We start from the raw sequence: 17174 nt of genomic DNA on the forward strand, positions 1-17174 counted from the left end.
AAGATCTGCCTACGTTTACAGCAGAAGAGCAGAGGGTCTGGCAGCTCCAGTCGAAATAAAAAGGCGGGCAATTGTGGGCACTCGTACGATCTTTGATGGCAGGGGGTGTGGTATTATTATTGCTCGTTGTTTTTGGAAGTGTTTTTCGGAGATTGCATTAAAAAACGTGAGTGCGTGAAATGCTCACGGCAAAGTCAACAACAAAGCATTATTGCTACCTGCCTCACCGCCAGCCCTGCCTCCCAGCCCTTTCCTGCCCCTCAGAAAGCGGTTTTCTCAGTGCTTGTTTCTGTTGATATTTTTTTTGGGTAATCATTACAATTGTTGTTGCTATTGTTGTGGTTATTATTACGAGTGTATTATTGCTGGGGCCTTTTTTCGGGGTCAACCCAAAAAATAGTATGTCAATGCGGGATGAGCGGCGGATCCAGAGATCTCAGAGATGGGAAACGGGAATCATTGGCACATCATAATCTTCCATTTTTGGAGTGCTTTTCGTCGAAACTTGTAATCGATAAACGTTCGATATGCGATAATATAATCGCCATGTTCGATCTTTACGATCCCACGATGTAAAACATTCTAAAAATCGATTTTTCGATAGCCCAGCGATAAATCAATTGATCGATTTGTGAATCTTTGAATCGATAGCAAAGCCGTTTAATACATCGATTCCCATTGAATGCTCTCAATGAGTAGCGTAGAAAACTCCCAACAGTTAAGGCTTTATCCAGCACGCTGCATCTGTGTGCATTCATCCTCCTTTCGCCTGGCTCTCTTCATGCCACTCTTCTCCTTCACGCCACATGCCACACACACACGTCTCCAACATCCCCCCATCCCCCCATTCCATCCAATCGCACTCAAAAAAATCATATAAATCACCCATCCGCACCGTTAGACACGACTCTCTGGGAATGGGGGAATGGGGGTATGGGGGAATGCCGATGACCGAAACAAAAAATCTATTACTTAATTTCGCTAAAAAGAAAACCGTTTAGACTTCGAGTTCCGAACCGAAGACCTGCCTCTGGCTGTGGCTCCACCTCTTGCCCCTCTAGGCTCCCATTTCTTTTTGATCTTCGATTTCGAGGCATTTCTTTATGTAATCGCATGCGTAGAAATAAGACAAAAGCCAAGACACGAGACGCCGCCGCACTCCTCCTCTTTCAGTGTTTCCTCTTCTGGGCCACAAATTAGAAGCAAAATCGAAAGACAAGCCGAAGAGAGGAGAGAAAAGAAAAGGGGATAAGGAGAAGGAGAAGGAGAAGCTGAAGCTAAAGCTGAAAACAAAATCAAAAATCAAACGCTTTCGATTTCTATTTGAATATGTAAAAACCAAACCAAACGAAAGACCGGCAGCAGGCGGAGGCCCTCGGCCCCTCTGCCCCTCTGCCCCTCGGACCCCATGCCCCACCAACCAATCGACTAAAAAGAAATTCCCATCAATTAATTTTCGCCCCTGCCACCCCCCCCCCCCCCCCACCCTTCTCTTCCTGCTCTTCGGTGGGGGCATACAAATTTCTATCTAACAATTTTTTGCAAACTAAAAATCCCAACAACAAAAATAAAGGGAGAAATAAAATTTGAATTATAATAAAAACTAAAATGATCGTAAATTACGTTCAAAGGCGTCCGAAATCGCATCTTAAGTCCCCCAAGAAATATCTGCAGAGTATCTTTTATCTTTCAGATGCACATATTCGGAATGGAGCGTATCTGTGTGCGTCTCGAGTGCGTGTGTGTGTGTGTGTGTGTCTGTGTGTGTGGGTTGATGATGGTTAATAATTTGTTATGGCTGCTTGTGTTTTCTGTGTTTTGATTAACATTTAAAAAGCGTATCAATTAATTTGCCAAAACGAAAAACAAACAGACGGACGGACGGACGGACAGATGGAAGCTCTCTGGGGCAAGAGGAGGAGGGGAAAATCAAGGGGAAAATCTCCCAAGAGATGCAGTTGGAGATTTTTGGTTAAGTGAAATACGAGAATGTGTCACAGTCACAATCCAAAGAACAAAATCGTATTTCAATCGAATCTGATGCCTCGCTTTCCCACACATTTTCCCAGACAATCTATCCCCCATTCTCCCTGCTCCCTGCTCCCCACTCACCACTCCCCACTCCCCACTCCCCTGCTCTCCCTCTGTTTTGCTCTCTTTTTTCTACTTTCTAAGCAGAAGATCTACTCATGCAGCGGACGTGCATCGCAGACACTCAGACACAAATCAAATTGTTTTTGAGAGATCTTTAACTTCAAGTCTAGGTCTAGGCCCATGCCCATGGCCATGCCCATGCCCCTCGTTCCCTGACATTCCATTTGTCAGCCGATTTTTAATGTGTGTCTTCTGTCTGCACTCTCCTTCCGCGCTCTTCTGTCTTCTCTTCTGCCTGCTGCAAAGTGCCTCTGTTCGGAGGGTGGGGGGCTTTCTCCACCAGCAGCAGCAAATGCATGTTACAGCCCGAGTGTCAACAGACATCACGTATCCGACGGAACGCCCGCCGCGCCCAGCCTTGACCTACAGCACTGCTTTGGCTATGGGTTTGGACATGGCTTTGGGTTGGGTCTCTGGGTCTCTCGCTGTCTCTGCCTCGAAAGGGAAGAAGCAGGGACGTGGGGCAGGCACTTGACTGCTCGAATCGCTGACGCAGACCCCAAAAGCTTTCTAAAACGAAACAAAACAAAAGTGCTGCCCGGGTCTAGGGCTTTCCATCGCTTGGAAACTCTTTGTTGGTCTTTAAGTGCAAATCCGTCTCCAACTAGAACTTAGAATGAGTTTCGCTCTTTTCCAGTGTTGCTTAGCCTTGAGGCAAAGGTACCCCAAAAGAGGTTGCAGGTCTTCCAGTCTCTCTTGGAATTTCTTCGCCGTCTTTCATGCAAATTAAAAGCATATCCACCGACGATCTCTATCTCCATCTCCATCTAAATCCCAATCAATGATCGCCGAATGATCATTTAATGAACACCAAATGTGGAAGTCAGAAGCCAAAGTCAAAGAAGAAAGAAAAAAACCTGCTAATTAGCGAAGAGTCTTCTGTGGAGGAAGGGTCCCTCTCACAGTCGAGGCCCTCTCCCTCTCTCTCTCGTCCGTTGATTGCAATTAAGCTGTCGGCTGTGTTGGCCAAACAACACCCACGGATGGTCCCTCCGCCGGCCACCTTGGATGCTACGCATATCTATGTATCTGTGGATTGTTGGCCCCCACATCTAATGCTCTTCTGGCACATAATTAAAATCAATAAGACCCCGCGAGTGAAGAAAAAACAGTCGAATGCAAAGCCAAAAGGCAGACAAAAAGAAATATTTGCTTTAAATATTTGGACGCGCATTTGCGTTGGTGGCTTGTGGCTCTTCCGGAGGAGACGGAGACGCTGATGGGGGCAGAAAACAGTAAAGTGGATCGCTGGCGAATCTTCAGGGGAACTCCAGGAGATTTATAGTCTATAGGATCTGTAGTAGAATCTCCAACGAATCTCTGACATTCCATACATTTGGCAGATCTGAAGGTGAACTTCATTTAATCTCTCCATCGGGGATCGCCATTGAAGCTACTTCCATAATTCTGACGCGGCAAAAGCAAATCCCCAATGGGCTCATACGAATATCATCCATTGATAGATCTTCTGTCCAAGCGAACGAGAGAGAGATAGAGAGAGAGAGAGGGCAACACTTTTTGCGGCAGAGACAGAGGCTTCTGGTGGGATTTCTAGAGCCTCCAACTGCTGACACATTTTCCAACGACCTGACGACCTGGCCACAACCATTAAACGGCGAATGCCTCCCACCGCTCCCCCGCTCCCCCGCTCCCCCCGCCTTGTACTGCAAATTTGTGTGTGCAACAATTGTGGCAGCGGTTCGTTCGGGGCTGCATCTCCTCCGCTGTGCCAGAGACCAGAGCTCCAGCAGCAGCTCCAGACGGGAGCCAGAACTTGTTTCATTTTTGGAGTCTCGGGAAACGGGTTACGCAAAAACGCAGCAACAACAAAACGAGGCAGCAAATAAAAGGCAAACAAATGTGTGGCAACCATCGCTTGAACTTTGCGGTACGGTACTCCTCGCTCGATCCATACCATGCCGCACGATGCGTTGCAGCGGCGGCAGCAGCAGGCAGCCACCGACTACTGCGACAGGAGATTGCACCACAGAGATTGCGGCATCCCGGGCAGCAAGATCCAGAGACCAGAGACCTCCTCCTCTCCCCCAGGCTGCTGCTGCTCCACTGGACACATACTTTGTTGCAGACAGCAGTGGAGGGCGACTCAAATCGGTTCTCGATTCAAGAATGCCACATCAAATATTCCCAAAGGATTTACTACTTTTGGAAGATACTTTGTTGGTTTAATTGCCTCACATGATTACTCGATTTAGATCCTAAAACCAATTCGAATGGATCGGAATCGGATCCGGAATGAAGCTTCCAATTGGCATTTCTACATTATATTTACATGAATTCTACATTGCACTATAAATTGGAAGTACGCCAGCTGGTGGTAGACTATAAGACTACACTCTGCAGATTTCATGGCATACTTTTGGGCGACATTTTGCACAGCTTGCGCTGTTAACTAACAGTGGCGGCGGTTAAAAGTTATTACGCCTGCGGATCAGTAATGGGTATTTGTGATTCGATTCTTGGCCTCAAAACAAAACCAAAATAAATGCTTAAAATCGTGTAAAATTATTAAAAACTATATTTAAAAGATTTAAGTTGTTGAATAAATAAATAATTAAAACTACAGAAAATCAAAACGGAAAATAAGTGTGTTCTTAAGGGTTCAGATGTAAATTACTTACATATACATATAAATTTCACAGTTGCTGAGAATTTGAAAGAGTATTCCTTCTCTTCCAAGAGAATCCATCGGATATTGGATCCCACGGGATTACATGGAATGCCGGTAATGACAGAACACAGAAAACTACAGGAAAACAGAATGAAAATCGTGTGCTTTCTGTGGGGGAGAAAACAGACACCCAAGGACAACGACACCGACACTTCATCAGCTTCACTTGAGCTCTCCCTCCCACTGTCAGCCCCCTGTCCCATCACACATTCTGCTGCATTCTGATTTGTATCTTCTGCACTGCTTGTCAAGCAGTAATAATGGAAGGAGAGATAATGAGAAGAAGAAAGGGTAGCCCAGACAGGCGGCTAAGCGTAGTGTGTGTGTGTGTCAGTGGAAGAAGTACACAGATTGAGTGCGTCTGAAGGGGATCCTCCACGGGAAGACAACCGCAAGAGCCACAATCATCCCTCTTGAATCGTGTTGGGGGAAACCCTTAAGGCGTACCCCTTTCTAAAACAGAAACCAAAGGGTGCCAAGGACAATGCCATTGTCACACCTCCGCACTCTCCCTCTCCTCTGGCCCTTTTCTTCTCCATAAGTAGCTCTTGCTCTTCTCCTTTCCATCCCTTTCTTTACCCTTCCTCCGCCTCTCCCACACATCCGTTCGTCGCTCTTCAATTGCCAGTTCCGCATTTCCCCCTCATTCGCTGGTGACTTACCTCCGTTACGGTTACCGCTTCTTTTCTCTCTCCTCTCTTTCGCCGGCCTTGTTTACCGCTAACTTCGGCATGCTCCTCCTCCAACCAGAGAGAGGAATGGGCCTGCAAGAAAGAGAGAAGAAAAGTAAAGTACGGAATGCAGCCGAAACTTCCCAGAAAAAAAACTCATGAAAGATGGGAGTTTAAGGGGAAAACAATCATAGAAGGGTATTTTTTGTTTTCCTTTGGAAAAGGTATTTTCTATAGGAGAAGGAAATTTTGTAAAACAGGAATAGAATAAGCTGCCTATTCCATTGAGAATCTTCTCAATTCCCCGCTCAAGCAACAACCCATTGAGTGGAAACTCAAGCAGCCCCCCTTTCCCCACCATCTCAAGGGCCCAAGAGCCCCTCCTCTATATCGATCGATGCCTCACTTGAGCCGTCTCTCGTCTCTCGATCGGCTATGCCATTGATTCCGAACAACGATCTACCGACGGACGATCTTTAAGAGTCAGGCCAAGTGCCCCAAGAAGTGGGTATTGTCTCCGGAGGGAAAGTGCCACCGACGCGACGCTCGCATGAATGAATGAAGCAGAAATCAAAGCAAAGCAAAGCGCAAACAAACAGTAAAACACTTTCAATGAGGAAACAACTGCAATAACTACGAGAATTGTTTAGAGAGCAGCAACAATGAAAAATGAAAATAGCCAATTGAAATGTAGGGGAGTGGCAGCACACGAGCCGCGACACTTTGATACTTTGATAATAATACATACACATGCCTGTTTTATTACAGGCATCCAAATCGCCAAAATTCCATTGGGTTCTATTCAAAGATCGGGTCCATGTGTGTTCTCCCTCTGTTGTTTCAGCCCCTTGTGTTTTGTTGTCAAAACATTGACATTCCGCCCGCCTCGAGGCAGACATTGACCCGAGACCACGCGACCCGCATCTGGCCAGACCATGCCCTGTTTCTCCCCCTTCCACTGCTGCAACGTTCGGTTGCAACATTACAAGGGTGGCTGGAGGTCATTGCTTGCTCAGACAAGAGCGAGGCAGAGTGCGTCCTTTGGATTCCGTGTTGCAGTGTTGCAGTCAACAGAACAGACCCCTCCTGTGACCACTTCTGTTCCTCGTGCGCTCTGGCACTTCTGCCACAGCTCCTGGCTGCTGATCCCATTCCAGCTCCTCCTGTGCTCCCGTTCCCGTTCCCTTTCCCGTTCCCCTTCCATTTTTTTTGCTTCTTAGTGTCAATGACAGTTTGTCAACAGTCCCTGGTACCCAGGAATCGTCCCACCAGCCAACAGTCGTTCTCTCATTAGCGCAGCTTTATCGCCAGCTAAAGCCAAAGGCAAACAGTGGTCCAAACCGTCGCCAGGCATCACGGGAGACGAAAGGCACGCAAAAAGCAAAAAAGCAAACGGCAAAAAGAGGCCAAAAGAGGCCAAAAGCAAAAACACGGCCTGGGAGCTGAATGCCTGCGACAGAATGCCAGAGAGCCAGAGAGCCAGCCGCCAGCAAATGAGAAATGTTGTCAACATCTCCTCTGGAAGCTCAAACATTTACCCATGCGATAAGATTGCGCATGGCATCGCACCGCCGCCCTGCCTCCTCCCTTCCCACCCCCCCCCCCCCCCTCTCTCTCTCTCTTGCGTAAATATTTAGAGATCCGATAAAGCTAGAACCTCACCCCAGTCCCCCAGACTCCAGGCGTCGAAAGTTGGATAACATTCGAATGCGAAAATTCGAAATGCGGGAAAGGCCTGTCGCCAAAAAGAGAACCAGAGTTTAACAAATCGATATTTATCGATTGATCTGTTAAGAGATCAAAGCTGGAGATCATAGACCAAAACAGAGACAAAGGGGACTGGAAATGCCTTTAAAAAAACAGAGCATAAACAGATATCTAACCATGGAAAATCGATCAAAGATGGCACAAAACAGAAGCGAAGACCTTACAAAAATGCAATAAATCGTGTCTATCGATCAAGGATATTGCCACAAAAATTAAAGAAATTCCCAAATGGACAAATAGGACACTCTGTTACGAAAGTTGAATAATCCAGCAACTCAGCAATCAATATATTGATATTATAAACGCTCTCTGCTGTCATTCTGTTCTGCATTTCTGCCCAAGGCTTGAGATTTCGGGTGCTCCAAAGGGAGGCTTTGCTTTGGGAGGATACCATTTGATACCCTGGAATATCGGTAGGAGATCTTTGCCAGATACTCAACCACTCAAGAGGAGCTATCGCGGCACATCCATTGGGAATCGGCCATGGGTATCGACGAATCTCCTCTCTTGCCGGATATATTTGAATTTTTTGAGCGATTGACGCTTACGCTTTCAACGCCAGACACAGATCGCGGGATTCCAGCAGCAGAAGCAGCTGGAACTGGGGAGGGAGGAAAGAGCAGGGGATCGGCAGCAATCGGATGTCTATTTTAAGATCCCTGCCGCACTTGGATGCATCCATCCCATCCCAGTGGATCCTCCCTCGTCCTCGCCTGCTAATAGATCGTAGCAATAATTTAATGGACATCTTGTCCCGCTCTCCGCTCCCTTCGATCTCTCTCCCTCCCTCTGATTCCACGGATCGACAGGGACCGGGACAGATGCCGGTCTCTGGATCGGCGTCGGCCTCTCCAAGAGCATGTCCATATATGTATGTAGAGCGTGCCCCAGCCCCAGCCCCTGCCCCTGCCTCTGTCCCTGTCTCTGCCTTAATGCCTCAACCCACATATGGCATGGCCCTGGACTTGGATTTATATTTAGTTTGCTTCCTGCTTTTGCCACTTGAGATGGGAAAAATGTGGAAAAGAAAGGAAGGGAGGAGTACCAGGGAGGAGGCAGGGCAGGGCAGGGCAGGGCAGGGCATGTCTGTCGATCGTTTCGTTGAAAATTGTATCGATTGCACTTTAATTCTACTCTTCACTTGGCTCTGCACTCCTCTCTCTTTCGACTCTCTTTCTCTGGGTGATTTATGGTGAACATTTCCATCCCACTCCCACTTTTTCGTTTCTCCCCTTCGTGCGTCAAATCATAATTTCGTGCTCCATATATCATACAGTGGTGTGTGTGTGTGTGTGTGTTTTGGGTCTCCAAAATTAGTCAACGGAATCATCTTCATCTTTCTTTTTGTTTTTTTTTCTTAATAGATGCCCCAAAGTGGAGTCTGAGCAACATGCCCCTGGGGCACGTGAGGCCTTAATTAAGAAAGAACATCAAATATAATTCCTTGTTCAAAATGTACAAAAATAAACCAAAAAAAAAGAGCTTCCCCCTGCAGATGGTTCCATCGGATGACAGATAATGCTTCTTTCCAGAGCATCGATCGATACTCCGCGATAACTGTAATCGATCGATATTCCGCGATAACCCACTTATGGCAGGTTCCATGCCCTGGACTTGGATTTATCTCTGTTTTTCTTTCTTTGGGAGAGACACAAACCGCAGGAACCGCGAAACATGAGAACCCCGACAGGGGGATGGGGTGGGGTCTGAGGCTGCGTAATTAATCAAATCTGTTTCACACACAATTCCAATTTCAATTGCCATTCCAATTGAAGGCCCCCATCCGTTTGAATGCTAAATTAATAGAGACAACAGCTCCACACAAAACTATCCATCTCTCTCTCTCTCTCTCTCTCTCTCTCTCTCTCTCTCTTGTTGTGAGTGTGTCGTCTCCCCAAGGGCCGCCACCAAGTATCTGTGTATCTGTGTATCTGTGTGTGTTTGCAGTCTGGGTGTCTTGGTGTCAGTCGGTCGTAGGGCTTCTTTTCCTTCTTTCCTTCTTTTACAATGTATCTTTAGGTGGGGTGGAAAACCTCTTAACCCCAAAGATGCGATGATCTCAAACATATTTTGTCATATGCTAATTTCACTTAAGATCTATGTATCTTCTACCATAAAAAAAGTACTGCATTCCGTTGTTGTCTGATCCCCAATTGTATTTTGCACTTTGAAGGCAATCGATATGATGGATGTGCCGCAGCAGGGGTTGCCGCTCTAGTTTCAGGTTCCTCCACTCCACTCCACAGCACAGCACTGGCAGGCCTTCCTCTTGCTTTCGTTTCCCATTTGGAGGGAGGCCTCTGCCAATCAATTGTTACCCCCTTTTACGAGCGAGAGTTATTTTATCGCAGATTTCGCAGATTTGGAGCAATAAACTTTTACGAATAAATAACGTAGGGTGCGGGAAGTGAACAGAGGGAGAGACGGAGAGACAGGAACAGAGAGAACAAGCGATGACAATAACCGTTTGGTCACTTGGTCACTTTAACAGTTAGAGAGGGAGAGAGAGCAGAGGAGTAGAAGAGCAGAAGAGCAGGCAGAGCTAACAGTTTGATAGAGAAGAGGCAGAGGAGAAGCAGAAATGAGCAGAGCAGAGCCATAGACAGAGACAGAGACAGAGGCAGAGGCAACGGCAGAGGCAGAGGCAACGGCAGAGGTAGAGGTAGAACGAAGTTTAATTGACGTTTGAAAATGCTAATTAGGTTCGATGGCTGCTTGAAGAGAGCGCGAGAGACAGGGACGGAGACAGAGCCAAACCGTAACAAAAGAAGAACCCAAAAAAGTAGAGCCAAACGGTTCTTTGCATATTTCGAGAACATAATCACACATAGTAAATACATACGTATGTATGTACATACATACATATGTGTGCATGTGTGTAAATCTTCATCTGAGATTTTTCGAGTTCCTGGACAGCAAATTTGGCAGTGCAAGCGCCCGCCCGTGCTTCACCGGGCAGGAGGGAAGGAGATTCAATTTCTGATGACTCTTGTTTATGTTTTAGCTTCGGTTTCACTAGGCAACCCGTCATTACAGCTGTGGGAAGGTCTGTACATGTGTAGGCACAGATAATACGATGGATGTATCAGATAACGGCATTAAGTTTGATGTGCCCCAAAAGTGCCCTTTAGCTTTAGCCAAGTGCCTTCATACCGCATCAAGCAGAAAAACTATTGCATTACCATTGAAAAAAGAGTGCAAACAATACTGCTAGCACAAAAATTACAAGCCCCCCATACGGCCTGTAAGGGATATCCGCACTCTGATGCGTTACATATATTTTGCCTTCGGCCTCCTTCCAGCCTTCGCCTTCGCCTCTGCCACTGTCTCTGCCTCCGATGCTGCTTTGCTGCTTTTCTCTCTCGTCTCCTCTTTGGCAGCAGAGCGTAACGCGACGCACGCGCCGCTTTCGGGCAGCAGCGACGGCAGGCGACGGCAGGCGACGCAAAGGAATTTTATGCGCAGGCGCAGCCCCAAAAAGGCCAGCGACTTTTGTCTTCTGCTGCTTCCTCCGCATGCTGCGCGGCTGTTGTTGCTTTTGTATTCGTTTTTGTTTTCGAGTAGGAGGACAATCCGCCTCGGATCCCGTTCCCACAGTCTCAGCAGGAACCAGGCAAAGAGCAGGATGGAGACGGAAGGGAAGGGAAGGGAAGATCGACTGCAGATGGTCTCGGGTAGATGATAATTTGTATACCCTATACACCTACTCGCAGCATCCGAGAGAGCGGCTCCCACAGTAGTTTAACCACTCTCTGGCACACAGATCAAGAGAGCAAGGTATTTTTATGCAAGGTGACGCATTCCAAATATTGCTAATAAACTTCAACTAAAGGCCCCACCTTGCACTCATGCACCCCGCACACTGACCACACCACAAGTAAAAGCAAAAGCAAAAGCAAAAGACCAGTAGCAGAAAGGAGAGAGCAAAAGGCAGAGTGAAGAGCGTGACAGAGCGGGCCATTCAATCCTGATCCGAGTTCAATGTCAAGTTCAGTGTCGTTCATTCGACAAATTTCGTGATTTCATCGAAACTTAGATCCCTTCGCCTAAAACTTATATCATTTTCGGGTGCTCACAGTTATCAGAGCCCTTGAAAAACCTAGAGCCAGCCTATACAAAAAATAATTATATTATATAATTTTTTCAGAAAGAAATAGAACAACGGGCTTTCCGAATTAGGAAGGGCTACTGCAGTTGGTAAGTTTGTATGCTTTTGGTGGGGGGGGTTGTTGGCCCTGAGGTCAGAAGTTATAGCCTATTTCAACCCAACAGATCTTGCGGCGGATAACACATTCCCTAAAAGGAACACCGCGCCTATTGGTGACTGACTAGAACAGGATAAGGCGAAGAGTAAGTTTGAATTTAATTTTATTTGTTGTTGTTCTTGTTGTTGCTGCAATAATGTTGTCATCGGGCCCAGCCGCCCGGCAACTGCTTTCCGCGGTCCCTCAAGCGATAAGTGCCACACTATACAGATTTATATCTCGCGGCGTCCCGTCCTGTCAAGGACGCACTTATCCCGGGGCGAATCTTGATGGGGGGGGACGGACCTGGAAAGAACCTGGGTAGGAGGGGTGCGTCACGCTTAGACGTGAGTCATCCAAAAAGTGGTCAGAAAGGGAACCCTGGTGGAGCGGAACGAAGTACAGAAACGCGTTACCCGAAAAGAGTTTTAAAAGGGTTATTAATGATGGCAGGGGGATTAATGGCGGGGGAGGGGTCGTTATGCAAGAACTCGTGACACAACGGATCTGCTGGATCGCGGCCTCTCCCTGTCTCTTTCCGTTTTTGTTTTTTTTTTTTTGTTTTGCGAATTCTGTCATTTCCTTTTGTTTCGTTTTCTTTTTATCTACAAAAAATATCCGCAGGGCGCCATTAGGACTACGCTGCCTGCGTCGCCCTGCTTGCTCTGCTGGGACGCTCCCGTTAGTGGTAGGACGGTTTTATTTCGTGGTGGTGGGCAATATGCCGCCAGCAGCAGAAGGGCAGATGCGAGAGGCGATGAGGAGGGAGTTTCATTAGCACACATTTTAAACTAGCTAAGTAATTAAACACGCGAGATTATCTTAGAACCAGTCTAGTCTCTATCCCTATCGCTCTCCTCCGTGGCCTACACAGCACGCAAATTTTTGGCCAGCAGCAACACCGCCTACAGAGAGCGAGCGTCCCTGGCTGCTGCACACACACACACACACGCACTCGGAAATTTTTATTGATTTTTCACACACAAACACACAATGACACACAGGAGTTTCGTGGAGATAACGGAGGAAAGGCAATACAAATGGACAAACAAATAAAAACAACGATATGCAATTTCTCAACCGTTTCACTAAGCCCCGCTCCTCTTCACACAGAATAAATAACACTTACTGCACTCGTACTCTTCGTTTCGTTGGGTCTCCTCTCTCTCTTTGTTTTTTTGTTGCTTTCCTTTGGCTCCTTGACAAAATTTCAGCACACGCCCTAATTTGGCCGACGGAGGGGGCTGCGGCTAGCGCCAACGAGAGGATCCACCGGAGGACACCTATAAACAAAAAGAGACGCACACACACTTGCAAAAAAAAAGTGCAGGACACTCCCGTTACCGTGCCAGCTGGCTCTCACGTTTTTCTCCGCTGCTGAACGGTTGTTGGAGCGGCCGCGCCAAATCACTTTTATTAGATTAAACAATTGCACAAAGTCATTTCTATTGCACTTTTCGATGCGCGGCTAAGGATTTGAACCCACGTATAAGCGAAGTTTTTTTTAGGTTCGAGCGAATTTCGTAGTTTTTAAATTTGTTTATCGACGCGCGCACAGCTACCGCTCGCTTCATTTGACGGAGGATTCGCGTTCACCAAGCATCTTCCTGTGGGGTGTGTGGGTTGCGGCCGCGGGCCGAGACAGATTGGGGCGGCAAGGCCGTGTACCAGTGTGACCCCGGACTTATCGATAAGAACACGAACTTAGCCCACATAAGCCCCCTCCATTTAAAAAGTTCAACTACTTGAGGTAAATGGCGGAATATATTAACGATTGTAAATTCTTCTTGTAGATTCATACCATCTTTCATCTGAACTTAAAAATAACCACGCTAACTTTCACCTCAACTACGCTAACATTATTAAATTTTCATTATTTTCGGTGGAAAATTTAAATACCCCCTTGGATTGCAATGGGTTAATCGTTCTCCGTCGAGTATTGGAACGCATATTGCTCAATTTGGATGTTCCGTCGAATATTACTAGCTAGATAGAACATTTAGTCATGTCCACCTAATTTTATCCGATTAATGAATCAATTTTCTACCTGATTGACTACTTTTAAGTAGCCTCTTTTGTTGTATAGTGTAGAGAACAAGGTTTAAACAAAAAAGGTCAACAAAAAAACAGTGGCAACGTAAGTGAGTATGAAATGTCACGCCCACCGGAGTTTGGCTCAGCTATACCCTATTTCGTTATGTACATACATATATATGAAGAAACTGTTTTTCCAAGCTGTTTTAAAACGTAATTAATATAGAAATGATTGTTGTGTGTTGGACATATTTATGCATATGATTAGGGTCTTGTAAATATATCTCAATCCCGATACCCATTCTTCGTTTCTGTAAGAAGACTAAAATCTTGAAAATATCGTTTAAATACCTTTGAAGCAGAAACTGAATAGTTTGGCCTTCATCATTAGATGACAAACATTCTCTCAGTTCTATAATATCCACTTCCCAGGGTATGCAAAATGTTGCTCAATCCGCACAATGTTGTGGAACAATGCTGCACGATTTCACGGCACATGAGTCTGGCCCATACAAATTAATGTTGCCAGCAGCATAAAATGAGTGTAGAATTTAGAAACATTGTTGAGCTGAAAAGGGACATTGTGGCGAGGAAAAATCCCTCCACGAAGAGAGGATATCCCATCAAAAAATGGAGAGTAAGTCCCAAAGAAAAGAGAGCAAGTCCCAATCAAATCTACGGTCTCACTCTAAAAAATACCGAAAATGTATCATATTCCTCTTTGATCTTCCGTCGAATACTACAAACTATATAGAACATTTTGCCATGCCCACATAATTTTATACGATTCATGAATAATTTTTCTACTTAACTGGGTTACTCTAAATACTTGCTTTTATTGGATTTCTTTAGAGATTGATTAAACTGGCAAAATATACCATTGTATACCGATATACCGTAAATATACCGTCGGTTCAATTTTGACCTCAAAAAATATCGAAAAGTATTAAAAATACCGTAAACGGTCACCCTGCCGTTTACTTTCCAACCAGTGTGACCGCGGAATTATCGATAAAACATATACGGTCTGACTCTCAGATATATATTAAAATATAGCTTTTCGCTTACAAAATATACCGAAAATATACTGACGAATTCAAAGTATATTTTAAAAATTAGTGTTGCCCGATGTTAAACGATGTTTGCCTTTTGACTTATCGAAAACATCGATAGCACCTAAGAAAAGGGCGCAAAAGTTAAAAATGTCAAGGAGAGATTTTAGCTATCGACAACACAGTGATCAAACCTGTTAATAAGAATTTAATAAGACATAAGAAGCTATCTTAATTTAAGGGAAATACTCGGTGGGGCAGGGGTTTGACCAGGTGGCAGCGCTGGAATTTAAAATGTATTTTGTATATTTGAATGTTTTAAGTAAAGTTATCATTGATTTTGGCTTCAAACTAAACATAAGCAACCACTTTACAACTTTAGTTCAAATGGAAATTTATTCGAGCTCAAAATCATAGTTTAAATAATAATTCTTTTTCTAGCCAACCCTTGCTTGGCCGCCTCAAGGAATGATAACTGCCTTGCGTTTACGAACTAGGCACTGATACAGTGACACAGTGAGGTGAGATTGCATTGGTGGGGGTTTCTCAGAGGTCTATAGTATAGCTTAACACCCAACAGATCTACTAAAAGTTATACAATCATGGATTCGGAGGAGAATGGCGGCTACATGTACAGCTGTGAGTCGTGCGAATCAAAACACATGCTCTCGAAACAGGGTACAGGATCGGTTGGATCTGGGTCCGGCTCATCGCAATCAACCAACGCGGTGCATGCATCATCTTCATCTATATCAGATGGGAGCGCTTCAGGGTATTGCATGCAGGATAATGAAACAGATTCGGATAATTCAGACGATATGAATTCGATGGACTTGAGGCATTGGAACTTTGTGGAACACTTTAAAAAGGATCCGACTGGATTCCTCGATGAAATTGTCGAACGTTATATACATCTGAACAATGTGGTCAAGTTGAAAAGTAATGCGGCCAAAAAAGAAAAACAGATTCTGTCGAACGAGAAGAAGATGAACAGCGATCTGCGCCAAGAGCTAGAGAATTGTAGAAAGAGTCTGGAGAGTGTGAGCACCACCTGCCGCAACTTGGCAGCTGAAAGTCAACATTTTATGGGGGAATTGGAACGTGCCAGGCAGAAGTTTTACGAACAGCGCTCTGAACAGATGCAGGAGCACAACGGAGTTTGTGCCGTCCTCCGAAGCGAATTGCAGCAGGCCCAAGAGATGTGCCAGAGCCTGGCCGATGAAAAAGAAAAGCTCGTCGAAGAGGTAGACTTCTACAAGAGTCTGGGAGAGGGAGAGGGAGAGAGAGCGTCCGGCGGCCCCAATCGGAAATACAAATTACTTTGTGCCGCTCTTAAAACCGAGCTCCACCATAATCAAACTGTTATTCAGGACTTGGGAAAGTACAACGAAGACTTAGAGGAGAAAGCCATCGGTGCGACCGAAGAAATGCAGAATCTGAGCGCTGAAAATGAAAAGCTTCAAGTGGAACTGAAGTTCTACAAGAACCAGTACTTTGACGAGAACTCCGAGGAAGTGCAAAAGAACAAAGAACTGCAGCAGGAACTCACAGAGGTGCAATCAAATTTCAAGAGCCTGGCCACTGCCAATGAGAAGCTTTTAAAGGAAATAGAGATCTACAAGACTGTCTTTTACAAAGACAAATCGGCGGGGAATGAGAAAGTCAAGGAATTCTGTCGTAAACTCCAAGGAGAGCTCCTCGAGAAAAATAAAACTCTTGAGAAAGTTCGTTCCACGAACGAAAAGTTACAAGACAAAGTAGGTCACATGAAATTAATGTTGAACCGCTTGGACCTCCATTCAAAGGGACTCAAAATAGCCCTCGATGAGAACTCTGAACTTGAAAAGCGGATGGTTGTGCAAAAGAAGGCCATAGAGCTACTCGAATCTCTGAACGCAAAGTTACGTGCGGATGCCACAAATACACGCGATTGCTTCAAGAAGCTGAGGGAAAGCTTTAAACTTGAACTGGCCAAAAGACAGGTCCACAGCTGTTCAGAATGCTCACGGCAGGGGGATGGCGAGGGCGATGGGGCTGGTGCTGGTGCTGGTGCTGGTGCTGACCACGAGCATGGAAAGAACCAAAAACTGCACTCCCTGCTCATGAAGATGGTCCGTCATGTGGATAAGCTGTCCAAAATAACCCGCACCGCCAACACCAGTCCCAGCAGCTCCAGCAGCAACATCTCGATGTCCCAGATTCTAGGACGGAACCACCTGAAGATGGACCCTGAGGAGGTGCTAGAAGATGTGTTCAAGACATTCTGTGACTTGGCCACCGACTACTGGGTGACCCAGATGCATCCTATGCAGTCGATGGAGGCCAGGCCATCGACTGGAAGCTGTCGTTCATCAGACGATGAAAATTAACTCGAAACTTATCAGCAATAATGTAACCTACAGTACAGTACATCCACTATACACTACACTACATACAATACATATACACAACTAGAGTTTGTCTATACATGTACTATTGTTATATTTTTTACGATTTATGAACGGGGACATCTATTTACCCGGACACCACACTATACCAGCAATGTATCATTCAAATTCACAAT

General features: G+C 45.7%; 1 protein-coding gene across 2 annotated transcripts; it reads left to right on the plus strand.

Annotated features, from left to right (window-relative positions):
- Positions 1-11333: 11333 nt before the first annotated feature.
- LOC6902090 (golgin subfamily A member 6C-like) lies at positions 11334-17101 on the plus strand. Of its 2 annotated transcripts, XM_033384358.1 has the most exons (4): positions 11334-11478; positions 11554-11631; positions 15053-15132; positions 15192-17101. In XM_033384358.1, the coding sequence occupies exon 4, from the start codon at positions 15214-15216 to the stop codon at positions 16978-16980; it is 1767 nt and encodes a 588-aa protein (XP_033240249.1). In that variant the 5' UTR covers positions 11334-11478; positions 11554-11631; positions 15053-15132; positions 15192-15213; the 3' UTR covers positions 16981-17101. The 2 variants fall into 2 exon arrangements, with proteins under 2 accessions (XP_033240249.1, XP_002133621.2); XM_002133585.3 differs by lacking the exons at positions 11334-11478; positions 11554-11631 and having other exon boundaries at positions 14965-15132.
- Positions 17102-17174: the final 73 nt, after the last annotated feature.

Source organism: Drosophila pseudoobscura, chromosome X (assembly GCF_009870125.1).
Source record: "Drosophila pseudoobscura strain MV-25-SWS-2005 chromosome X, UCI_Dpse_MV25, whole genome shotgun sequence".
NCBI classification, from domain to species: domain Eukaryota; kingdom Metazoa; phylum Arthropoda; class Insecta; order Diptera; family Drosophilidae; genus Drosophila; species Drosophila pseudoobscura.

Coding starts and splice junctions, on each gene's coding strand:
- LOC6902090 (XM_033384358.1), top strand. CDS start 15,214: ATGGATTCGGAGGAGAATGGCGGCTACATGTACAGCTGTGAGTCGTGC.